This window comes from Stenella coeruleoalba (genome assembly GCF_951394435.1).
Source record: "Stenella coeruleoalba genome assembly, chromosome: 3".
Classification (NCBI taxonomy): Eukaryota; Metazoa; Chordata; class Mammalia; order Artiodactyla; family Delphinidae; genus Stenella; species Stenella coeruleoalba.
In genome coordinates this window covers 52,005,964-52,026,096 of record NC_137148.1, presented here as the reverse complement: position 1 = coordinate 52,026,096, position 20,133 = coordinate 52,005,964, and the positions used below count along the sequence as shown (strand labels likewise).

At 40.9% G+C, this 20,133-nt stretch overlaps 2 protein-coding genes across 6 annotated transcripts in view; one reads left to right on the top strand and one right to left on the bottom strand.

The window, feature by feature from the left end:
• The window catches only part of NLN (neurolysin), a 105,661-nt gene extending 94,539 nt beyond the window's left edge, over positions 1-11,122 (bottom strand). For 2 of the 3 annotated variants that reach the window (XM_079915681.1, XM_079915682.1), the window contains exon 1: positions 10,953-11,122. In XM_079915681.1, the coding sequence (XP_079771807.1) occupies positions 10,953-10,993 (41 nt within the window). In that variant the 5' untranslated portion in view covers positions 10,994-11,122. The remainder of the gene's footprint in view (positions 1-10,952) is intronic. The other variant, XM_079915686.1, reaches the window with a different exon arrangement.
• A 130-nt stretch (positions 11,123-11,252) lies between these two features.
• Positions 11,253-20,133, top strand: part of SGTB (small glutamine rich tetratricopeptide repeat co-chaperone beta) — a 44,774-nt gene continuing 35,893 nt past the window's right edge. For 2 of the 3 annotated variants that reach the window (XM_079915990.1, XM_079915988.1), the window contains exons 1-2: positions 11,253-11,471; positions 12,614-12,735. In XM_079915990.1, the coding sequence (XP_079772116.1) occupies positions 12,636-12,735 (100 nt within the window). In that variant the 5' untranslated portion in view covers positions 11,253-11,471; positions 12,614-12,635. Of the gene's footprint in view, positions 11,472-12,591; positions 12,736-20,133 lie in introns of all 3 variants that reach the window. The other variant, XM_079915989.1, reaches the window with a different exon arrangement.

Below are 20,133 nucleotides of genomic sequence, written 5' to 3'. Positions count from 1 at the left end.
GTGGGTGGGACCGTAGCAAATGAACATAGCACATTTACCCTTGCAAATAGAAAATGCAAGGTCAGGTTTGGGGAAACACTACTAGGTAAGTTTCGGAAATGTTGATTTTTTTCAGTGCTTATGACATACGCCAGGGTATGAAACTGTGGTGATACGGCAGTTGGATATATGAACCTGAAGGCAAGGAGAGGGCTCCGGGTGGGAGACATAGCTGTAGATGTATTCAGATGTACAATTCTTAGAATGGACTGGGGCATCTAAGAACAGCATGTGGATAACAACACTGGGGAAGTCTAGAAAAGTATGGAAAGGAAAAGTGCATACCAGGTGGGTTGAGGGAAGGTTTCAGACAGCAGGGTGTGTGGGAGAGACTCCAGCATGTATGTCTGCTCAAAGAAAGGAGACAAAAAAAGGGATTTACAGTAGAAGTTAAGAATAGAAACTTGAGAAAAACTAGGGCTTGAGAGGCAAGTGTCAGGAAAAGGAAGCTTGAAAGAAATTTGAGGATTCCTTGTAATAAAGGAAAATTAGGAATTTGATTCTCTGGAAGTCAAGAAATCATGTGTGGCCAACAGTGTAAATGTTACATGGAGATCAAGCAAAATCAGGACTGAAAAGTATCCACTGCATTTGGCAACTAACACCCAAGACTTAAAGTGTCATCTGATTAGTGGCTCTTCCCTCTCTTGTTCTTTGGCAGCCACATCAAGCTGCTAATTCATACTGAAACCGAAAACAACTCAAGGTTCTAAGTTTTTCCCATGTGCTGCTCTTACATCATCCTGCTCTCAGATAGGTGATGTGTTTAGCTTAAATATAAGACTTCATATTTGATACTATTAAGAATCTCCTCCCGATTAGAATGGTGTTATAGTGAGTTGAGATCCTCTGGAACTTTCATTTTTCACTACTAATTTCATTAGTAGGTCATTTATAGCCTCCCCCCAGTCACTGATAAAGCATTTGTGACTTTCAATATTCACAAGTATAGACAGTCCTTGAATTACAATGGCTAGACTTAAGATTTTTGACTTCATGATGCTGTGAAAGCGATACGCATTCAGTAGAAACTATGCTTCAAACTCTGAATTTTGATCTTTTCCCAGGCTTGGGATACATGGGACGATACTCTGTCATGATGCTGGGCAGTGGCAGTGGGCCGCAGCTTCCAGTCTGCCATGCAATTATGAGGGTAAACACCAATACACATACAACTATTCTGTAACCACACATTTCTGTTTATTACTTTCAGTACAGTATTCAACAAATTACACGAGACATTCAACACATTATTATAAAATAGGCTTTTGTTAATGTAAGTGCTCTGAAAACATTTAAGGTAGGCTAGGCTAAGCTATGATGTTTGGTAGGTAGGTGTATTAAAAGTATTTTGACTTTTCAACTTAAGATGCGTTCATGGCGACATAACCCCACTATAAGTTGAAGAAGATCCCTAGTCAGTTCTTAATTATCCAAGTCCTTAGGGCTTCCCTGGTGGCACAGTGGTTAAGAATCCACCTGACAATGCAGGGGACACGGGTTTGAGCCCTGGTCCAGGAAGGTCCCACATGCCACGGAGCAACTAAGCCCGTGCGCCACAAGTACTGAGCCTGCGCTCTAGAACCTGCAAGCCACAACTACTGAGCCCATGTGCTACAACTACTGAAGCCCTTGCGCCTAGACCCTGTACTCCGCAACAAGAGAAGCCACTGTAATGAGAAGCCTGCGCACTGCAACGAAGAGTAGCCTCCACTCACCGCAGCTAGAGAAAGCCCGCACACAGCAACGAAGACCTAACACAGCCAAAAAAAAAACCCAAGTCCTTAGAACTACTTTCTTTTACCTTGAATGGAAGGGAGCAAATTATAAGTTATTATGGACTCACTTGGTATCAAACACTGTGCTAGATGTTCTCACATACAATGGTTCCTGCGCTCCTTACAAAAACTGTAGGAGGTAGTAAATGTTATCTCTATTTTAGGGTTGAAGAAACTGAAGCTTAGTGAGATTACACAAGCATTTGAAACCAGGTCTGCCTCCAACGCCATGTGGCTTGCAAATTTTCTCTCTTTTTTATTAAATGTATTTTTTTTTAAAGATTTTTTTTTATGTGGTCCATTTTTATTTTTTTTTGCGGTACGCGAGCCTCTCACTACTGTGGCCTCTCCCGCTGCGGAGCACAGGCTCTGGATGCGCAGGCTCAGCGGCCATGGCTTATGGGCCTAGCCGCTCCGCGGCATGTGGGATCTTCCCGGACCGGGGCACGAACCCGTGTCCCCTGCATCGGCAGGCGGACTCTCAACCACTGCGTCACCAGGGAAGCCCTGATGTGGACCATTTTTAAAGTCGTTATTGAATTCGTTACAATACTGTTTCTGTTTTATGTTTTGATTCTTTGGCCCTGAGGCGTGTGGGATCTTAGCTCCCCTACCAGGGATCGAACCCGCACCCTCTGCTTTGGAAGGTGAAATCTTAACCACTGGACTGCCAGGGAAGTCCCTGCAGATTCTCTTTCCCTTTTTTTTTTTTTTTTTTGGTGTAAATCTCTACATACTGAGCTTTGTTCTTTTTCCAGCTTTATTGAGCTATAATTCCCATATAACATTGTATAAATTTAAGGTGTAGTACATTCTCTTTCTTGGAGTCATTTCATTAGTTTTTAGCATGTTTGCCTTGGACACTCAACTTACTCAATGTGCCTATTTCTAAATTCAGGTAAACAGTCTGAGGGGAAGAGAACTCCCTCCCCTGGTCTTCACACGTCCAAATCCTACCACCCTTCCAGGACCAATTATGACCTTGCCGCTTCCTTTAATCCTGAAAATAATCTCTCCTTCCTCTGAACTCCCATATCAATTTCTCTATTACTCTCTGTGGTACTTATCACCCTCCATCTTGTATTATAATTATTTATGTATGTGCCTTATCACCCTTACTAGCCTGTACTGCCTTGGTCTTTTAAGAAAGATCAGAATAAGAAATTGTCCATACAAAGTCTACTTATGCATTTACTATGTAAGTATTATTGAGGCTATTATTCATTGCATTCACTCAATTTCCCCTGTATAATGCACCCACATGATAAATTTATCTCATGAACAGTACCAGGAAAAACTCTGTTTCTGATAATTTTTAATGGTATGTTTTCCCTTTGCCTTTACTGCCAGAAAGTTAACAGTTCTGAACCCAGTTAAAAGAATTAGACTGACTCTAATGTTTAAACTTTTTTTTGCCTAATATTCTTTTCCCTTGATTAATTTTAAGGTGTATTTTTAAGGTAAACAATCACAAATTAATTATGGTAAAGAGGGGGAGTACAAAGTAAATTTCAACAAGCAAATATTGGGCTGGCCAATATTTGTGACATGAGTGAATGAAGATTTGAAAGTTATGTATAGGTTTCAATCAACCACATTCTACTATCCATCATTTCTGTAACTTTACAATTTTTCAGTGTCATTAAAAACATTTTGATGAGCTGTTATACATCTTACTGAGTCGCCTTGGTCCTTTTTGCCATTCTAAGCAAGTTTTTTTTGTTTTTACTTCCCTTCAGTTTCTTTTGTGCAGTTATGGGAGTATAGTACTTATAGCACAGGGTCTAGATCTAGTAGAGCAGGAATGAGATGTGTTCCAGTATATGAATCCACCATCATGGCTTTTTTGGGTTCTCCTGGGTACTTCTTCCACCAAGTAGGGCAAGCTGCATGTCATTACCTTCCTGGTCTGTACAACAAGTTAAGTATTTTGGCTTTTCTCAGGATTATACTCTGCTTAATGTCATGTGTTTCCCCAGTACCAAGTAACTCCCAGGTCATACAAGTCCAGAGAGTCTGGTTTCTCTGCCCTGGGCTGACCCCACACCCACTCATGAGAAGTTCACCTTTGTTAACTTCTCATCTTGGTTGCTTCTGACCCAGTACTTCAGAAACTAGCACCTCTTTCAACTTCTTTCATATCCAGGTTGACAATGTAGAATGAGCTTTGCTATTAATATATTAATGTATATTAATATACAGAGTATTCATTAATTAGACTATTACTCTACAGATCCACCAACTGGTCTGTAAGGCACCAAGTCACTATTTGAATGTCCTCAGTGGTGACAAGGGAATATGACAAAGATCATGTCTTTTAACATATGGCTTCTCTTCTGCCTCATATCACCTAGTATATACTCAAAATTCCTATGAGTCTGTTGGTTAGGTTAGCTTCCTACTGCACTCTACTCTGTAATTTTTTATTACACGACTAGATCTAAATTAATACTTAGACATAAATTTCCTCTTGCAACTTTCTTTTTTGCATAAAGAAATTCACAATGAGCTATTTCCTATAGGGTTTGAAATATTTACTTCCCACTAGAAGTTATACTGTCATTGTCAATATAAAAATGCCAAATCTAGGCCTATACTCCTTAGATATCAGGAATGAATGCTGAATTTTCAGTTATTACCACTGATGACATCTTTTCATCCATCCAGTCACTACATATGGTTGTTAAGCAACTACTCTGGGAACAACACCATGCTAAATGCTGGAGGTACAGACATGAACAACAACAAAAAAAACAGGCTCCTGATCTCAGAAAACTTGTGAACTACTGTGGAAGACAAACACTATTAATAATAACGTGTATGCTACGGAATTACTTACAGTATTCAGAGGGATCAAATTTAGTAGGAGTCAGGCAAGTTGACCCTGAGGAAGTGCAAACTAAGCTGATATTAACAGCATCTATCCCAATCTGTTTTAGAGATATGTTTGATTACTTTCTGAGTCCTTAAACAGAGTAAGGGCATGAACCCTTGTGGACAGGGATAATTTGTCATGTCCACAGCTCCATTCTCAGAGTTAGCTCAGTGGCTGGCATAGGTAAAATACACTATAAATATGTACTTTTGAATGGAAATCAAATGAAACGTATCTAGAATATATAAATAGTACTTAAATTCAATATGAAAAAAATAAACAAGCAAATAAGAAAATGGGCAAAAGACACTAACAGGCATAAAATACAAATGGCATATAAACATGAAAACAGCTCAAACGCATTAGTAAACACAGCAATACATAAAAAACCAAGAGGTACCATTTTACAACCTTGGATTGGTAAAAGGCCTGACAACACCAAGAATTGCTAAGGATGGAGGATCAATGGCTACTCATGAAGGATATACGGCGAGAGGGAGTAAATTAGCATCACCACTTTGGAAAAGAATTGGACATCATTTGGTAAAGTTGAGAATGTACATATGTCCTACAAACCCAGCAATTTTTCTTAGGTCTTCCCCTTGCACATATGTATCAGGAGAAAATACAAGAATATTCATAGCAGTATTGCTTATAATAGCAAATAACTGGGAACAACCCACTGACAAGAAAATGGATAATAAATTTTGGAATGGTCACACAAGGAAAGACCTAACAACCGAAAAAATGAACCACAGCCATGTCAAACTAGTTCCATCATGTGAAACTAAACCATATATTGCTTAGGGAAACATGCATTTGTGATAACATTTTTTTTTTGGGGGGGGGGGTACGCGGGCCTCTCACTGTTGTGGCCTCTCCCGTTGCGGAGCACAGGCTCTGGACGTGCAGGCTCAGCGGCCATGGCTCACAGGCCCAGCTGCTCCGCGGCATGTGGGATCTTCCCGGACCGGGGCACGAACCCGTGTCCCCTGCATCGGCAGGCGGATTTTAAACCACTGTGCCACCAGGGAAGCCCTATAATAAGTTTTAAGTTGAATGACAAGTATTAGCTAGGCTGTGGAAAGGTAGGGGAAGAGAAGCATACTCCAAATAAGATATTAACATGTGTTAATTTAACGCCAGGAGATGAGGATATGAATTCTCTGTCTGAAACATTGAGTTAAGAGAAGCCGGGAGAGCTAAATCATGGTCAGACTGTATAGGGCTTTATAAACCATATGAAAGAGTTTTGATTTTATCCTAAGATTCATGGCAATCAAAAGAAGAATTTTAAACTGGAGTGTGACACATCACATTTGCGTTTCATAAAGATCTCTGTTTTCATAAGGAAAGTATATTAGTAGGAAGCAAAAATTGAGGCTGAGACTGATGATAAAGATTTGGATTATAGCGGTGGTACCTCGAATAGAGAAAAGAGAAAGAATTTGAAGACTTGGGAGTTGACGGAAACGTTACAGACAGAAGGCCAGGAACAGCTCCAAGGCTTCTGACTTGGGTAACTGGTGACATTCACTGAGACAGAGGACAATAGCAAAAGAGAGGATTTACAAGGGAATGCTGTATAGTTTAGAATAAGGTGGTGCTGAGATTAAACAATAACTTAACAGGTGCTCAGTAAATATTTGTAAAATGAAAAAGTGACTGAATATGAGACCTCCAAAAAAGCTGTACAACTGGTAGTTGGAATCTACTATCATTCATTTTCTTCTCGTTTACATAAATAATTTGTGTTTCTTTATGCTGTGTCTTGCTAGAAAATTCCTATGAGGATGTGAAAGCTGTATAAATATATAATTTTCAGTGTTAGAATGATAAGATCTAACAATGTAGCCTTATAGTATACATGTCATGCTTTGTGGCAAGCAGCCGTCAACTGTTTCAGTCCCTACAACCCTGTCTACAATGTGAGGCAGAAAAAGAATTTTCTCTTGGTCTTGACAGCAAGTAAGATTAGGTATCAAAGATACCAGCTAAGTGTGTCTAAGAAATAAAGAGGGTGCCCTTTTGAACGCTAAGCAGGAGGTATAGATAATCTCAGAGTAGGTGGAAAAGGACAGGGTCTTCCAAAATAAGCTATGGTAAGTCAGAAATCCATATTTTGCAAGCTGGACTTTCTCTTATACTTAGCTGCAGTTTCTGTGTTGATTTCCTTTTTGTTTCACTTAATAAGAAGAAAAAGTCTTTCAAAAAAATGTCAGTCTTGGGGCTTCCCTGGTGGCGCAGTGGTTGAGAGTTCGCCTGCCGATGCAGGGGGCACGGGTTTGTGCCCTGGTCCGCGAAGATCCCGCATGCCGCGGAGCGGCTGAGCCCATGAGCCATGGCCGCTGAGCCTGCGCGTCCGGAGCCTGTGCTCCGCAACGGGAGAGGCCACAACAGTAAGAGGCCCGCGTATGGCAAAAAAAAAAAAAAAAAGGAATTCAAGAGAAATCCGAGAAATTGGGTGATTTAATTAAGGTCACAAGGTTAGTTGAACAGCAAGTACAATTCAATCTTCAGATCCCCAGTCTACTTATTCCCAAGAAATTGGGTAAATACCCCCATCAATGATCCTGGCTGCAAAGCTAGATTTGGGAAACGAGTATACAGCAACCATAACAACAGGAAAACCCAAGAGAAATCATAAGCCGGTTGAGTAAAAACCTAGTTACTCATATAACACTAAAATGAATTCCCACATGTCAAAGGAAACAGGAAATCAGGAGTACATAGAGGGCCTTCCATGTGGTCGGTCAAGTACTGACTCCTTTAGGAAGATACAGATTTTGAAACAGAGATTCTGCGATTAAGTCACTCACAAGAACCATGGGTGGATGACTACTACTACTGTAGAGTATGTTGATTGACTGCAATATATGCCCTTAAGTAACAAAATAGTTAATATATTTATGGTAGATTGCTAGCTTCTAAAAAAGTAATAATTGTACAGCTTTTTACATTTATTTTCTTCCATGCATAAACAAAGAATATGCATAACACATACCAGTGGTTCTCAAAATGTGGTCTGCAATCCTATGGGGAGTGGTTCTTGAGACCATTTCAAGGAGTATGTGAGGTTGAAAGTATTTCATAAAAATACTAAGACGTTATTTACCTTTTTCACTTGGTTGACGTCTGCACTGATGGTGAAAAGCAATGGTAGATAAAACTGTTGGCACCTTAGAACAAATCAAGGCAATGACACCAAACTGTCCTAGTAGTCATTATATTCTTCACTGTCACTCCCTCATGCTAAAAATAATATAAATTCCACTTTAGAATGTCCTTGATGAGACAGTAAAAATTGTTAATTTTATTAAATCTCAATCATTAAATATATGTGTGGCAAAGTAGGCATAAAGTGCACCGGCTGAATACAATGGTCCAGAGAATTTGGTTGTGCAAATTAAAAGCACTTGTGCAATTGACTGAATTGTGAACTGAAATAGCTGCTTTTCTCATGGAACACCATTTATACTTGAAAAAATGACTGACAGACAAACCATGGTTACTCAGACTTAAGTGTTTTGCAGAAATCCTCTCAAAAATGTAACATAGTAAGGCTGTCACTTCAAGGAAAACAACTGATAGTATTTGTTACCGATGATAAAATTTCAGCTTTCAAATGAAAATTAGAATTTTGAAAAAGTGTATCTGCCACCATGAGCTTGCCAGCTTTCTAGTATTTGAAGACTTTTATGATGGGATGATGATATTAAGGAATATGATTATTTGATAATGTAAAATATGTCAACATTAGGAAGCTATGTATAACACAGTGAGCCACTATTTTCCAAATGAATAGTGTTTGATATTACAAAATCATGCATAGGTAAGAGACTCATTACAAGTGTAAAACAGACCTATGGATTTTAACGTTAACAGTAAGAAAAAGTACGTTGATAGTTTCATATTTCACATTGCAACCATTCTTATAAAAACTACACCTTGTCAAACTTTGATGTGATATCAAAGAACACCCATGATTATCTAAAACGTCTATTAAAATTAAAATACTTTTCTTTTCCAACTACATATGACAGGTGGGATTTTCTTCATCTTCTTAAACCAAAACGAACCAGTGCAACAGAATAAACGTGTTAGCAGATGTAAGAATCCAGCTACCTTCTATTAAGTCATATATTTGTTTTGCAAAAACGCAAAACAATGCCACTCCTAGGGTGGTTCTTATTTAAAAATAAAATAAATAAAACAAGTGTTGATGAAGATGTGGAAAAACTGGAACTCTTGTTCTTTGCCAATAGCTGCCAATACAACTGCTGTGGAAAACAGTAAGGTGGTTCCTCAAAAATTAAACAAAGAATTATCCTGTGATCTAGTAATCCCCCTTCTAGGTACCTATCCCAGAGAATTGAAATTAGAGACTTAAACAGAAATGTGCATGCCAATGATCATAGCAGCATTACTCAAAGTAGCCAAAAGGTGGAAACAACCCAAAGTCCATGGATGAATGAGTGGACAAATAAAATGTGGTATATCCATACAACAGAATACGACTCAGCCTTAAAAAAGAAGGAAATTCCGACACATGCTACAACACGGATGAAGCTTAAAGACATTATGCTAAGTGAAATAAGCCAGTCTCAGAAGAACAGATATTGTAAGATTCCCCTAGTATCAAGTACCTAAAATAGTCGAATTCAAAGAGACAGAAAGAATAGTGGTTACCAGGTACTGGAAGAGGGGATAATGAGGAGTTTCAGTTTGGGATGATGAAAAAGTTCTGGAGATGGATAGTGGTAATGATTACATAACAATGTGAATGTACTTAATGCCACTGAATTGTGCACTTAAAATGATTAAAACGGTAAATTTTATGTATATTTTACCACAATTAAAAATAAAAACCCAAAGGAAAAAAATCCACAATACCATCTTCTCACTGACTGTTTTGGAGATGTTTTGTAAAATAGTTATTTTTTGTTCAAAATGTTATTTATGCATGTAATAAATTTATTACTGTTTTAAAAATAAACTAATAAATACTTAAAAAATCTCCCTGGTTTCATTTCTAATATGGTAAATAAGGAAAGATATAACCCACATAAACAGAAGCTCTTAGGTCCTCAGTAATTTTTGAGTGGTAAAGAGGTCCTGAGACTAAAAAGTTTGAGAACTACTGTCAAATATGAAATTTATTCTCTCTTCTCACACCTGCGTTATAGGAAGGTATATATTTCTTCATTTGTTGGTATAGCTTCATTTGAGAGCTATACCACTTGCAGCCTGAACACTAAAAGGACAGTCTGAAATATGGTCAAAATCATCACACTAACTCTTTATGATCACTACTGTCCCCAGATGCGCCAAAACGGTAAGGACTGAGTAGCCTAAAGCTCCACACAGATGAGTGGCAACGTACAACAGAAAACTGTTAAAAAGCTTACAGGCTGATTGCTAGGTTCTAAAGGTTTTATAAGGATCTAGCAAGAAACACATATTTCCCTTTTTCTGTTGGTTCTTCATTCAGATTTTCAGTTCAAAGCTAGATTTGGGAATGCGGGTGGTAGTGGCATTGTTTCTGAAAACCATTCCATCCAGCGCATCCGTGCAAAGAATTTAATTCTCTCACCATGTTGCTACTGGTCTATGGCACAGGGGTGTGGCGAGGGCGCTAAGGAAGCAGTCCAAAACAGCAGCTGGGGCTGCACCAAACCGTGTCCAAGCAATCATTTCCTCCATTTGGGGCCAAGTCAATTAGCCCCGGCCAGAGGCCGAATGTTTTATGGGAAGTAAATAAAAAGGAAATTAGAAAGCATGGACGGAAATAAGCAGCAAAACCATAGCGGCTGCATCTTGTGCGAGTGTTAAACGATGTGTATGTTAACGATATGCATGAGGGGTAAATGAGAATTGTTATTCGAGTCTACAGCTGCCGGCACTGTTAACGACAGGTCTGCAGTTCTGGATGGGGACGAAAGTCAAATGATTTTCTTATCCCTACCATCTTTCTGCATTCGTTTTGGGCTGGGCCTGGGACCAGTCTCACTGCTTGCAGCTGAGGCAGTCCCAAACAAAGGGGAATGGACGCCCTCTCAAGGGAGCGGATGAAGAAAAGGTGGCCCCAAGTTCCCGCGCCAGGTGTCCCTCGGGGTAGACCATGCGGACTGTGGGAAGGGAGGGTTCCAGGAGCGTCGGAGGGGTGCTGTTTGGAAAGGCTGGGCGGAGGCGCCTGGCAGTGACGGGGCGGAAGACCCCGCTCTGCCCAAGGTCAAGGTTAACACGCGCACGGGAGGTACCTGTGGAGGCTTCGCACAGCCGAAAAGCACTGGGCTATCATGGGAACGCCGAAAGGCGACGGCGGCTGAGGGAGCGCTGTCCTCCGGTTTGGGGGTGAGGGATTCGGGACGCCGGGAAGCCGCACGGCGGCCTAGCAGAAGAGACAAGAGCGGCGGCGGCGGCAAGCTCCTCCTGAACCCTCCCACGTGCGTCAGCCCCAAGCCGGCGCCCACTTCAGCCCCGCCCCGGCCCCGCCCCGGCCTGCGCCCGGCCCCGCCCCGCCCCGCGCCCGCTCCGCGTCCCGCCCTGTGCGTCTTGCACCGCCCCGGGGGCGGTTCTGGCGAGGCTCCTCAGCTGGGTTGAAGCGCACAGCTGGGTGGGCTAAGGGGCGGCGGCGGTCTGGGAGCTGGGGAAGTTTGGGCCACCGCTCGCAGCGCTGCGCTTCGAAGCCAGGCTCAAGCCCGGAGAATCAGCGGGGCGGCGGACCGACTTACCGACGCCCTCGGGCCCGCTGCCACCGTCTCGCGTCCTCTTCCCTGGTAAGGGGCTTCTGTATGGGAGGGGTCCGTCTCCCGCCGCCCCAGACCGGGCCTGCACCGCGCACCCGCAGCAAACCCCGTCAGGGCCAAGGCGAGGCCTGGGTACCGAAGGGAGGGAGATGGAGGTCGATGTGCTCTGGGGAGAGGAAGGGGGAGAAGCCCGGAGGAGGTTGCCCTTCTCCATTTCCCCTCGCACCCCCGCTCCCCTCCCCCCCCCACCAGTCTTTTTTCACCCTTCTGCCCTGGGGCCTTATTTAGTACTTGCAACCCCATGGCCTATTGGCTGGGCTCGCTTTTAAAATAAGCACACAAATAATAAACGTCCTAGTGGTGGGTACCACACCCTGGCTTTGAATTAGGGAACCTGGGGAGCAGATGGATGATTCGATTTATTGGAAATAAGCCATTAATGCATGATGGCCCTGCGCCACTGTTTGGATGCGATAGTATTCCATGTGAATGAACATGACCCAGAGCTTCCAGTTTGTCCACGAGAGCACAGCTACTGCAGAGAGCATTGGTCGGTTTGTAGTATCCATCGACTTAGGCAATGATTTTCTGACATGTCTTGATTAAATAGAAATGCCATTTTTATTAAAAATGACACCCAATGGCTGAACAACCTTTCCCTAATATATTTTCTCATCACATAACTGTCTCCACCTACAAAAGTAGGTGGAGTGTAAATTGTGCATACATTTGAAAAAAATCTCATGAAACAGAGGAAGATACTCAGCGTGGATCAGCTTCTGAGTCAGCAGTATGAAATCTCCCTCAACTTAGTACTAAAGCCTTTTGGGGACTTCTATATCTGCATCTATACCCCTGTCCTTTTCTGGATCTGTACCATATAAACTGTTAAGATACAGTGAACTATTCAGTGAGAATTTAAGCTATGTTGTACATGTTTTGAGAAAGATTTTACTTTTGCAAGTTTTAACATAACCTAATATTACTGGGTGTAAATGAAAATGTCATACATTAGCATATCTATACTTTATGCTCTCTTGACTCTTTAAAAAGAAAGAAGTGAAGATAATACAGACTTTTTACTTTTAATGTAATTTACGACCCTTGTGATTTATAATCTTCAATGATTCTTTAAAATTACTTATTTCAGTGTTTTCCTTTTTCTTATCAAGGAAAAGTGTTTAAACTTTAAAAATGTCATCCATCAAGCACCTAGTTTATGCAGTTATTCGTTTCTTACGGGAACAAAGTCAGATGGATGCTTATACTTCAGATGAGCAAGAGAGTTTGGAAGGTAGGTACCTGTTCTCTATGTTCATTTGTGTTATAATTATAAATAAAGACTAAAATAGCTATAAGCTATTTTTGTTGTATCAAAATCAGAACATTCTGTAGATTTTTCAAGGAGAGAGACCTTACAATAAGGTTATGGTGTTTTCATTCTCTGAGGCTTGTTTTGTGTTTTACAATTAACAACAAGAGGACTATTGTTTTTTATTTATTTAAAAAATTATTTTATTTTATTTATTTTTGGCTGCATTGGGTCTTGGTTGCTGCACGTGGGCCTTTGGCGAGTGGGGGCTACTCTTCGTTGCAGTGCGCTGGCTTCTCATTGCGGTGGCTTCTTTTGTTGTGGAGCACGGGCACTAGGGCACGCAGGCTTCAGTAGTTTTGGCTCGTGGGCTCAGTAGTCGTGGCTTGCGGGCTCCAGAGCACAGGCTCAGCAGTTGTGGCGCACGGGCTTAGTTGCTCCGTCACATGTGGGATCTTCCCAGACCAGGGTTCGAACCCGTTTCCCCTGCATTGGCAGGTGGATTCTTAACCACTGCGCCACCAGGGAAGCCCAACTATTGTTTATTTATTGAACAACTATTATGTGTCAGAACTATGCTATTCATATTGTAGGGAAATTTTTCTCCACAGTAACTGTTAAGTTAGTTATTATCCACATTCAACAGATAAGTAAATGAAAGCAGATAAAGTAATATAACACAGCTAATATGTGACAAAGCTGAGATTTAAATCCTGGTTCTTACTTTGAAGATCTTGTTGTCTTTTCCTAATAGGAAAGCATCCAGTTTAGAGTCAATATATGAAAACACCTTGGTCATCATAAAAGCACTATGCAAGTCTAATAATTATATCACTATTAAGCTCTGATAACTTCCTCTTGGAGGACTTGAAATAAGAGGATTTTACCCTTATCTATGTTAGCTTTAAATATTAGATTCAGTAATCTGTAAAGTTGAGCAGGACTTGGATGATAGCATTGCATGTTTCCTTGACACCATCTTTTCTGCTTCATGTTTATGCATTAGAAAATTTAAATTCAGTATAGCCATAACAAGATAGAATTCTGCAGCTGGGCTTGTGGAGGTTCAATGAGCCCAGCTTCCTTGTGGCCTAAAGATTTAATTATTGCAATGAGACAGTACATTTGAGAGAATTTAATAAAAGTACAATTTGAATTGCCCATCTCGAGCTGTTTCTTGTCTAAAGGGGACACATCTATTAATTTCAACAAGTACTTCCCTTGTGAATATGCTTTTAGGAAGTTGGGATGAAAATTGGGCATTTGCTCTAAATCTGCTTGCAATCTGGTGAGATTATCTTTCCAGGTGGCAGTGAGAGGAGCTAGTGACACACAGTTGGAGATTGCAATCAGTCCATTAGGGTCTTTTTGTCCTCCTCGATGGTTAGACTATGTGAAGATAAAGGCGGTTAGACTATGTGAAGATAAAGGCGACTGGTTATCTAAGGAAAATGTTGTTTATGGTGCTCTGTAGCAAACAGATAAATGGAATCATTTAATAAAAGATGTTTTTTTCCTCATCAAAGGCAGTATAATACTTTTAAGGGCCAGAAAGAAAATTGAGAGTTTTTTAAAAACCAAGATGTTGTGTCCTATTTTTAGGATGGTATTTGGCCAAAACTATGTGCCTTCAGTTGTGTGTTATATATGGCATTCAGAAGTGGTGCCAATTGTTTTTGACCAGCCCCTATTTTTGACTCTCTGAGTCTAATTTAATTGAACATGAAATCATGTGGAAATGTCTGCCCACCTTCTAGACATTTAAAAAAGCCCTAGGAGGACTTCCCTGGTGGCGCAGTGGTTAAGAATCCGCCTACCAGTGCAGGGGACACAGGTTCGAGCCCTGGTCCAGGAAGATCCCACATGCCGAGGAGCAGCTAAGCCTGTGTGCCACAACTACTGAGCCTGCGCTCTAGAGCCTGCGTGCCACAACTACTGAGCCCATGTGCCACAACTACTGAAGCCCGCATGCCCTAGTGCCCGTACTCCGCAACAAGAGAAGCTACTGCAACGAGAAGCCTGTGCACCGCAAGGAAGACTAGCCCCTGCTCGTTGCAACTAGAGAAAGCCTGCGTGCAGCAGTGAAGATCCAACGCAGCCAAAAGTAAATAAATAAATAATAAATAAAATAAAAAAGCCCTAGGAGAGGAGCCTAAGTTCTCATACCAGCTTTACCACTACAGTGAAGCTGATGTATTATCAGCTTTGAGCCTTGTCATCAGGTTATGTCACTCACTCCTAATTATTGTCATCTGCTGACATCTGCTTCATGTTTTGACTATCGTGGCTCCTGCGCACTGTCTCTCTGGCAGTACTCCTATCTTAATTCTTGGCAGTTGTAATACATTCATACCTGATTCTTCCAGTTCTCTCCCACTTGGTTTCTTGACCTTCTGTACTCCAGTGATCTCAACCACTTTCACTTGCTTGGTCATACCCTAGACCAGTGGTTCTCAATTTGGGGCGATTTTGTATTATCTGGAGGTATTTTGGTTGTTACGACTGGGGGGCTGGTATTATTGACATCTAGTTGGTAGAGGCCGTGGATGCTGCTAAAGATACTACAAATGCTCAGGACAGTCCTGAACAGTAAAGAATTGTCTAGTCCAAAATGTCAGTAGTTGCTGAGGTTGAGAAACTCTTCCCTAGACCTTGTTATTGTTATCCTCCCTAATCTCTATCTTAAACATTTCACTTCTGCTGCCTGTCTTTCCAGCTCACTCCCTATAGAATCCCTACCCCAACAATTCTTTGACCTACCAATACCTCCAAGCTATTGATCCCTTACCTTTTCACACCCCTATTCTTACCCAGCTTAAATTCCATTGTTGATCATTATAATCATTCTGGTGTATATGGCTCCCTTTCTTGTAAAACCCAGCCTTGTTTGAATCCAGCTCTCCACCTACTCTATGCCCATATCCATGTGACTTTGTATAGATGGAATGAAACACCCAGCTTTACTGACTAGTCCCACTTTGAGTTCATGATCGTGAGCCTCAAGTGGACCTTTAATGCTGCCCTCTGTTCCAAGTTCATTCATATTTTTGCTCTCTAGATGAGCACTTTAACACTTTCTCATGCCTTCTCAAAACCCCAAACCTCCTCCCCCGTACTCACTTTTTGTTAATGACCTTGGTTCTTACTCCATCAAGAAAATTGAAGTAATAAGAAAACAACTTCCACAGACTCTCTCTGCCCCATCTACCCACCTACCAGCATCTGTACTCACATACTCTGCCTGTCTGCCTGTCTAACTATTACCATATACTATGGATTAAATATTTGTGTCCTCCCAAAATTCGTATGTTGAAACCTGATGCCCAGTGTGATGGTATTAAGAGGTGGGGTCCTCATGACTGGGATTAGTGCCCTTATGAAAGAGACCCCAGAGAGCTCCCTCACTCTTTCTACCATGTGAGGACACAACAAGAAGGTGCTGTCTGTGAACCAGAAAGCAGGTCCTTACCAGATGTTGAGTCTGCTGGCACCTTGATCTTGCACTTCCCAGTCTCCAGAACTATCAGCCACCCAGTCTATGGTATTCTGTCATAGAAGCCCAGGCTAAGATACCATAGATGAACTATCCATTGTCCTTTCTAACTGAAACCCCTCTACTCGCAGACTGGATTCTATCCTGTCTCACCTACTCCAGGCTCTCACTCTAGTTATTTTACCCTCCTTGTCTTACATGAGCAAATTTTCAATCTCTTCTAGATCATTTCCATCAGAATATAAACTTTCTCCCTTCTTAAAAATTCAAAAACAACAATTAATTACTCTTGCCATACTACTACCTACCCCTCCCCCCACTGAAATATTGCCTGCTTTTTTTGTCTCTTGCTGGAAAGCTCTTTGAAAGAATTGTCTGTACTTGCTTTCTGCAATTCCTCTCCTGTCCTTCCTTCCTTCCTAATATTTATTTATTTATTTATTTTTTGGCTGTGTCGTGTCTTAGTTGCAGCATGCGGGATCTTTTGTTGTGGCGTGTGGGCTCTTCGTTGTGGCTCGCAGGCTTTTCTCTAGTTGTGGCATGTGGGCTCCAGAGCTCGTGGCGCATGGGCTCAGTAGTTGCGGTGCGTAGGCTTAGTTGCCCTGTGGCATGTGGGATCTTAGTTCCCCAACCAGGGATCGAGCCCGCATCCCCTGCATTGGAAGGCAGATTCTTAACCACTGGACCACCAAGGGAAGTCCCATCTCCTACTCTTTCTTAAGCACTCCAGATAGGCCTTTGCCTCCATCTCTCCACTCATACTGTTCTCATCAAGGTCATCAGCAATTTCTGTCTTAGGTAGTTCAATGGTCAGTTTTCAGTCTTCATCTGATTTATTAGCTGCCTCTGATAAAGCTCCACCCATATACTTTATTTATTTATTTATTTATTTATTTATTCACTTGGCTTCCAGGATACCTCATGCTCTCTTGGTTTTCTTCTAATCTCATTGTTTGCTCTTTCTCTGTTTCCTTTGCTTGTTCCTCTTGTTTTCCCTCACCTGGAATATCCAGGGTCCAGTACTTGATCTTCTTCTCTTCATTATCTGCATTCACTTTTTTGATGATACAGTTAAGCTTCTTGGCCTTAAATGTTCTTTTTTATATGCTGATATCTCTCAAATGTATATGCTGATATCTCAAATGTATACTCTCAGGTCAGACCTTTCTTCTGAACTCCAGGCTTCTATATCTAACTGCCTACTAGCTATCTCCACTTATATGTCTAACAGGCACCTCAAGTTGAACATTTCCAAGACTGAACTCCTGATCCTCCCACCCAAAACCTGTTCTATTCCACAACTTCCCCAACTCAGTTGATGACAACTTCATCTTTTCAGTTGCTCTGGCCAAAAGTTTTGTTATCATTCTGGACTCTTGTCTTTCTTTTAGACTCTGCATCTAACTGTTCAATAAATCTTGTTGGCTGTGACTTCAAAGGATATCTTGACTTTTTCCCACTTCCACTGATATTACCCCTGGATAGAACTAAGTATTTATTTTACTGTGATGGCCTCTAACTGGTCTCTCTGCTTCTATAATTGCTGCTTCATTGACTTTTCTAAATGCAGCAACCAGTGATCCTTTAAAACAAACTGTGTCAGATTCCATCATTTTTCCACTCAAAATCTTGCAGTGACTCTTCATGTTACTCAGTCATTGTTTAAAGGATCTATATAATTTGGACTTCTGTGATGTGTTGTTCACAGACTCCTCCTCTTTCTCATTTGACTTTAGTCAAATTAGCTTCCTCACTCTGAATGCACCAAATGAAATGCACCAAATGCTCTTTCCTAAAGGCTTTTGCTCCAGTTGTTTTCTCTGCCTGGAATGTTCTTCCCCCAGATAACGGTAATATCCCCATCTCCTTCAAGTCCTCTTTTCTGAATGAGGCCTTCCCTGAGCATGCCATTAAATCTGCAGCCTGTGTCCCTGCTCTGCTCCCCACGCTCCCATCCTCTTCACCCTGTTCTGCTTTGTATAGTATATTGTTTACAGTCTGCCTCTCCATCCCCCACTGCAATGGCAGCCCCAAGCAGTCAGGAATCTTTTCTGTTTTATTCACTGTTATATACAAAGCTCCTAGAAAAGTGCCTGACACATGATAGGTGCTCAAAAAATATTTGTTCAATTGAATTGATGAATTGAATCAAGTGATCCTGGGCATCTCACTCATTTGGTCTGTATCTTAATTTCTAAGTCTGTTAGGTGGAGATCTCTGCCCCCTCTATCTAATAGATTTGTCAGGACAATTAGATTTGTCAAGAATTAGTGATGGCAGGTAATATAGCATATGGAAGCTTTAGTATAAAGTGCTATATAGATGGGATATGGTATTATTGAGAATTCTTCGCTTGTCCCTCTCCTTATCAGTACCGGACTATTATTGTTTGGTGTTAAAGTGGAGCAAAATTGTATATAGAATTTCTTTAGATTTTTATGATTTATTCCTGAGTATAACCTTCTGAAAGGAGGATCACATATAATAATCCCTGTTTCATAAATGAAAATCTTGAGGTAAAAGTAAGATAAATTATTGCACCCAGGTTATTCGATTTTTTTTCTAGATTAATAATGATAGTGAGAGTCCTGAGTTCCAAGGCTGCGGTGGGTTTTTTCACTAAACCACTTATCTCTCTAAATATGTGTTAGTGTTGAACACTAAACATTTTGGCAGCAAGTTTATGTATCAAAACAATTGTGTTTACTTAATGTGGAATCTAAAATAGTCAAACGCATAGAAGCACAGAGCAGAATGGTGGTTGGCAGGGGCTGGGGTAAGAGGAAATGGGGAGGTAATGGTCAAAGGGTACAGAGTTTCAGTTATGCAAAATAAATAAGTTCTAGAGACCTACTGTTCAGCACAGTGCCTATAGCTAACTGGATTGTATACTGAAAATCTAGTAAGAGGGTAGATCTTACGTTAAGTGTTCTTAACACACACACACACACACACACACACACACACACACACACCCCCTAATAAAGGGGACAAGAGGAAATGTTGGGAAGTGATGGGTATGTATATGTCTGTGGCCTTGATGGTGGTGACGGTTTCACGGGTGTATACTTATCCCCAAGCTTGCTGAGTTGTGTCCATTAAATATGTGCCGCTTCTTACATGTCAATCATACTTCAGTAAAGTGATTTTAAAACAAACGAACAATTGTGTTTAAAAAAAAACCAAAGAGCCACCTCCTTTAGTAATACTTGATTGTGTCTAGAATGTGCCAGATCTGTGTTCTAAGGTTAGTGGCAGCAGAGGTAAGGGAGCTGGACTGGATTGCCTCAACAAGTTAGAGTGTAAAAATCTCTCATATTTTTATGTGGACTTTTCCCCTGTCAGTGTGATGTTCCATACTCTGATTCTGGTTAAGGCCTCGGTTGGGTTCTATCCACCTTTCACAAGGCTGTGAATTAATGTTTTGGGGGGAATAAGTGCTCTCTTCTGCAGATTTTATTGTTTCTATTTCCTCTGAAATTAAACTGTTACTTCCACTGTAAACAAAGATGTAGATTAAATTTATTGAGCATCTATTATTTGCCAGGCTGTGTTAAAGTCAAAAGATAAGTAAAATGTAGGCCTTATCGTCAAGGAGACAGTCTAATATGGGAGACCGATGTTTTAAGTGCATATAATGTAGTATGTGTGATAAGTATGATACTAGAAACATGTACCAGCTAGATACATGGCACAGTAAATGACCAATATGGTAAGGAAAGAAAGATGCCAATCAAAAAGAAATTTATACATATACATACATGTATTATTATTAATAATAATTGATTTTTAATTAATTGTCTTCATGGCAATGAGAGTCTATTTTCTTATGGCCCAGTGTGTTTAGTAAAAGTACAACTGAAGTAAAAGAACAACTACTTAGCAAG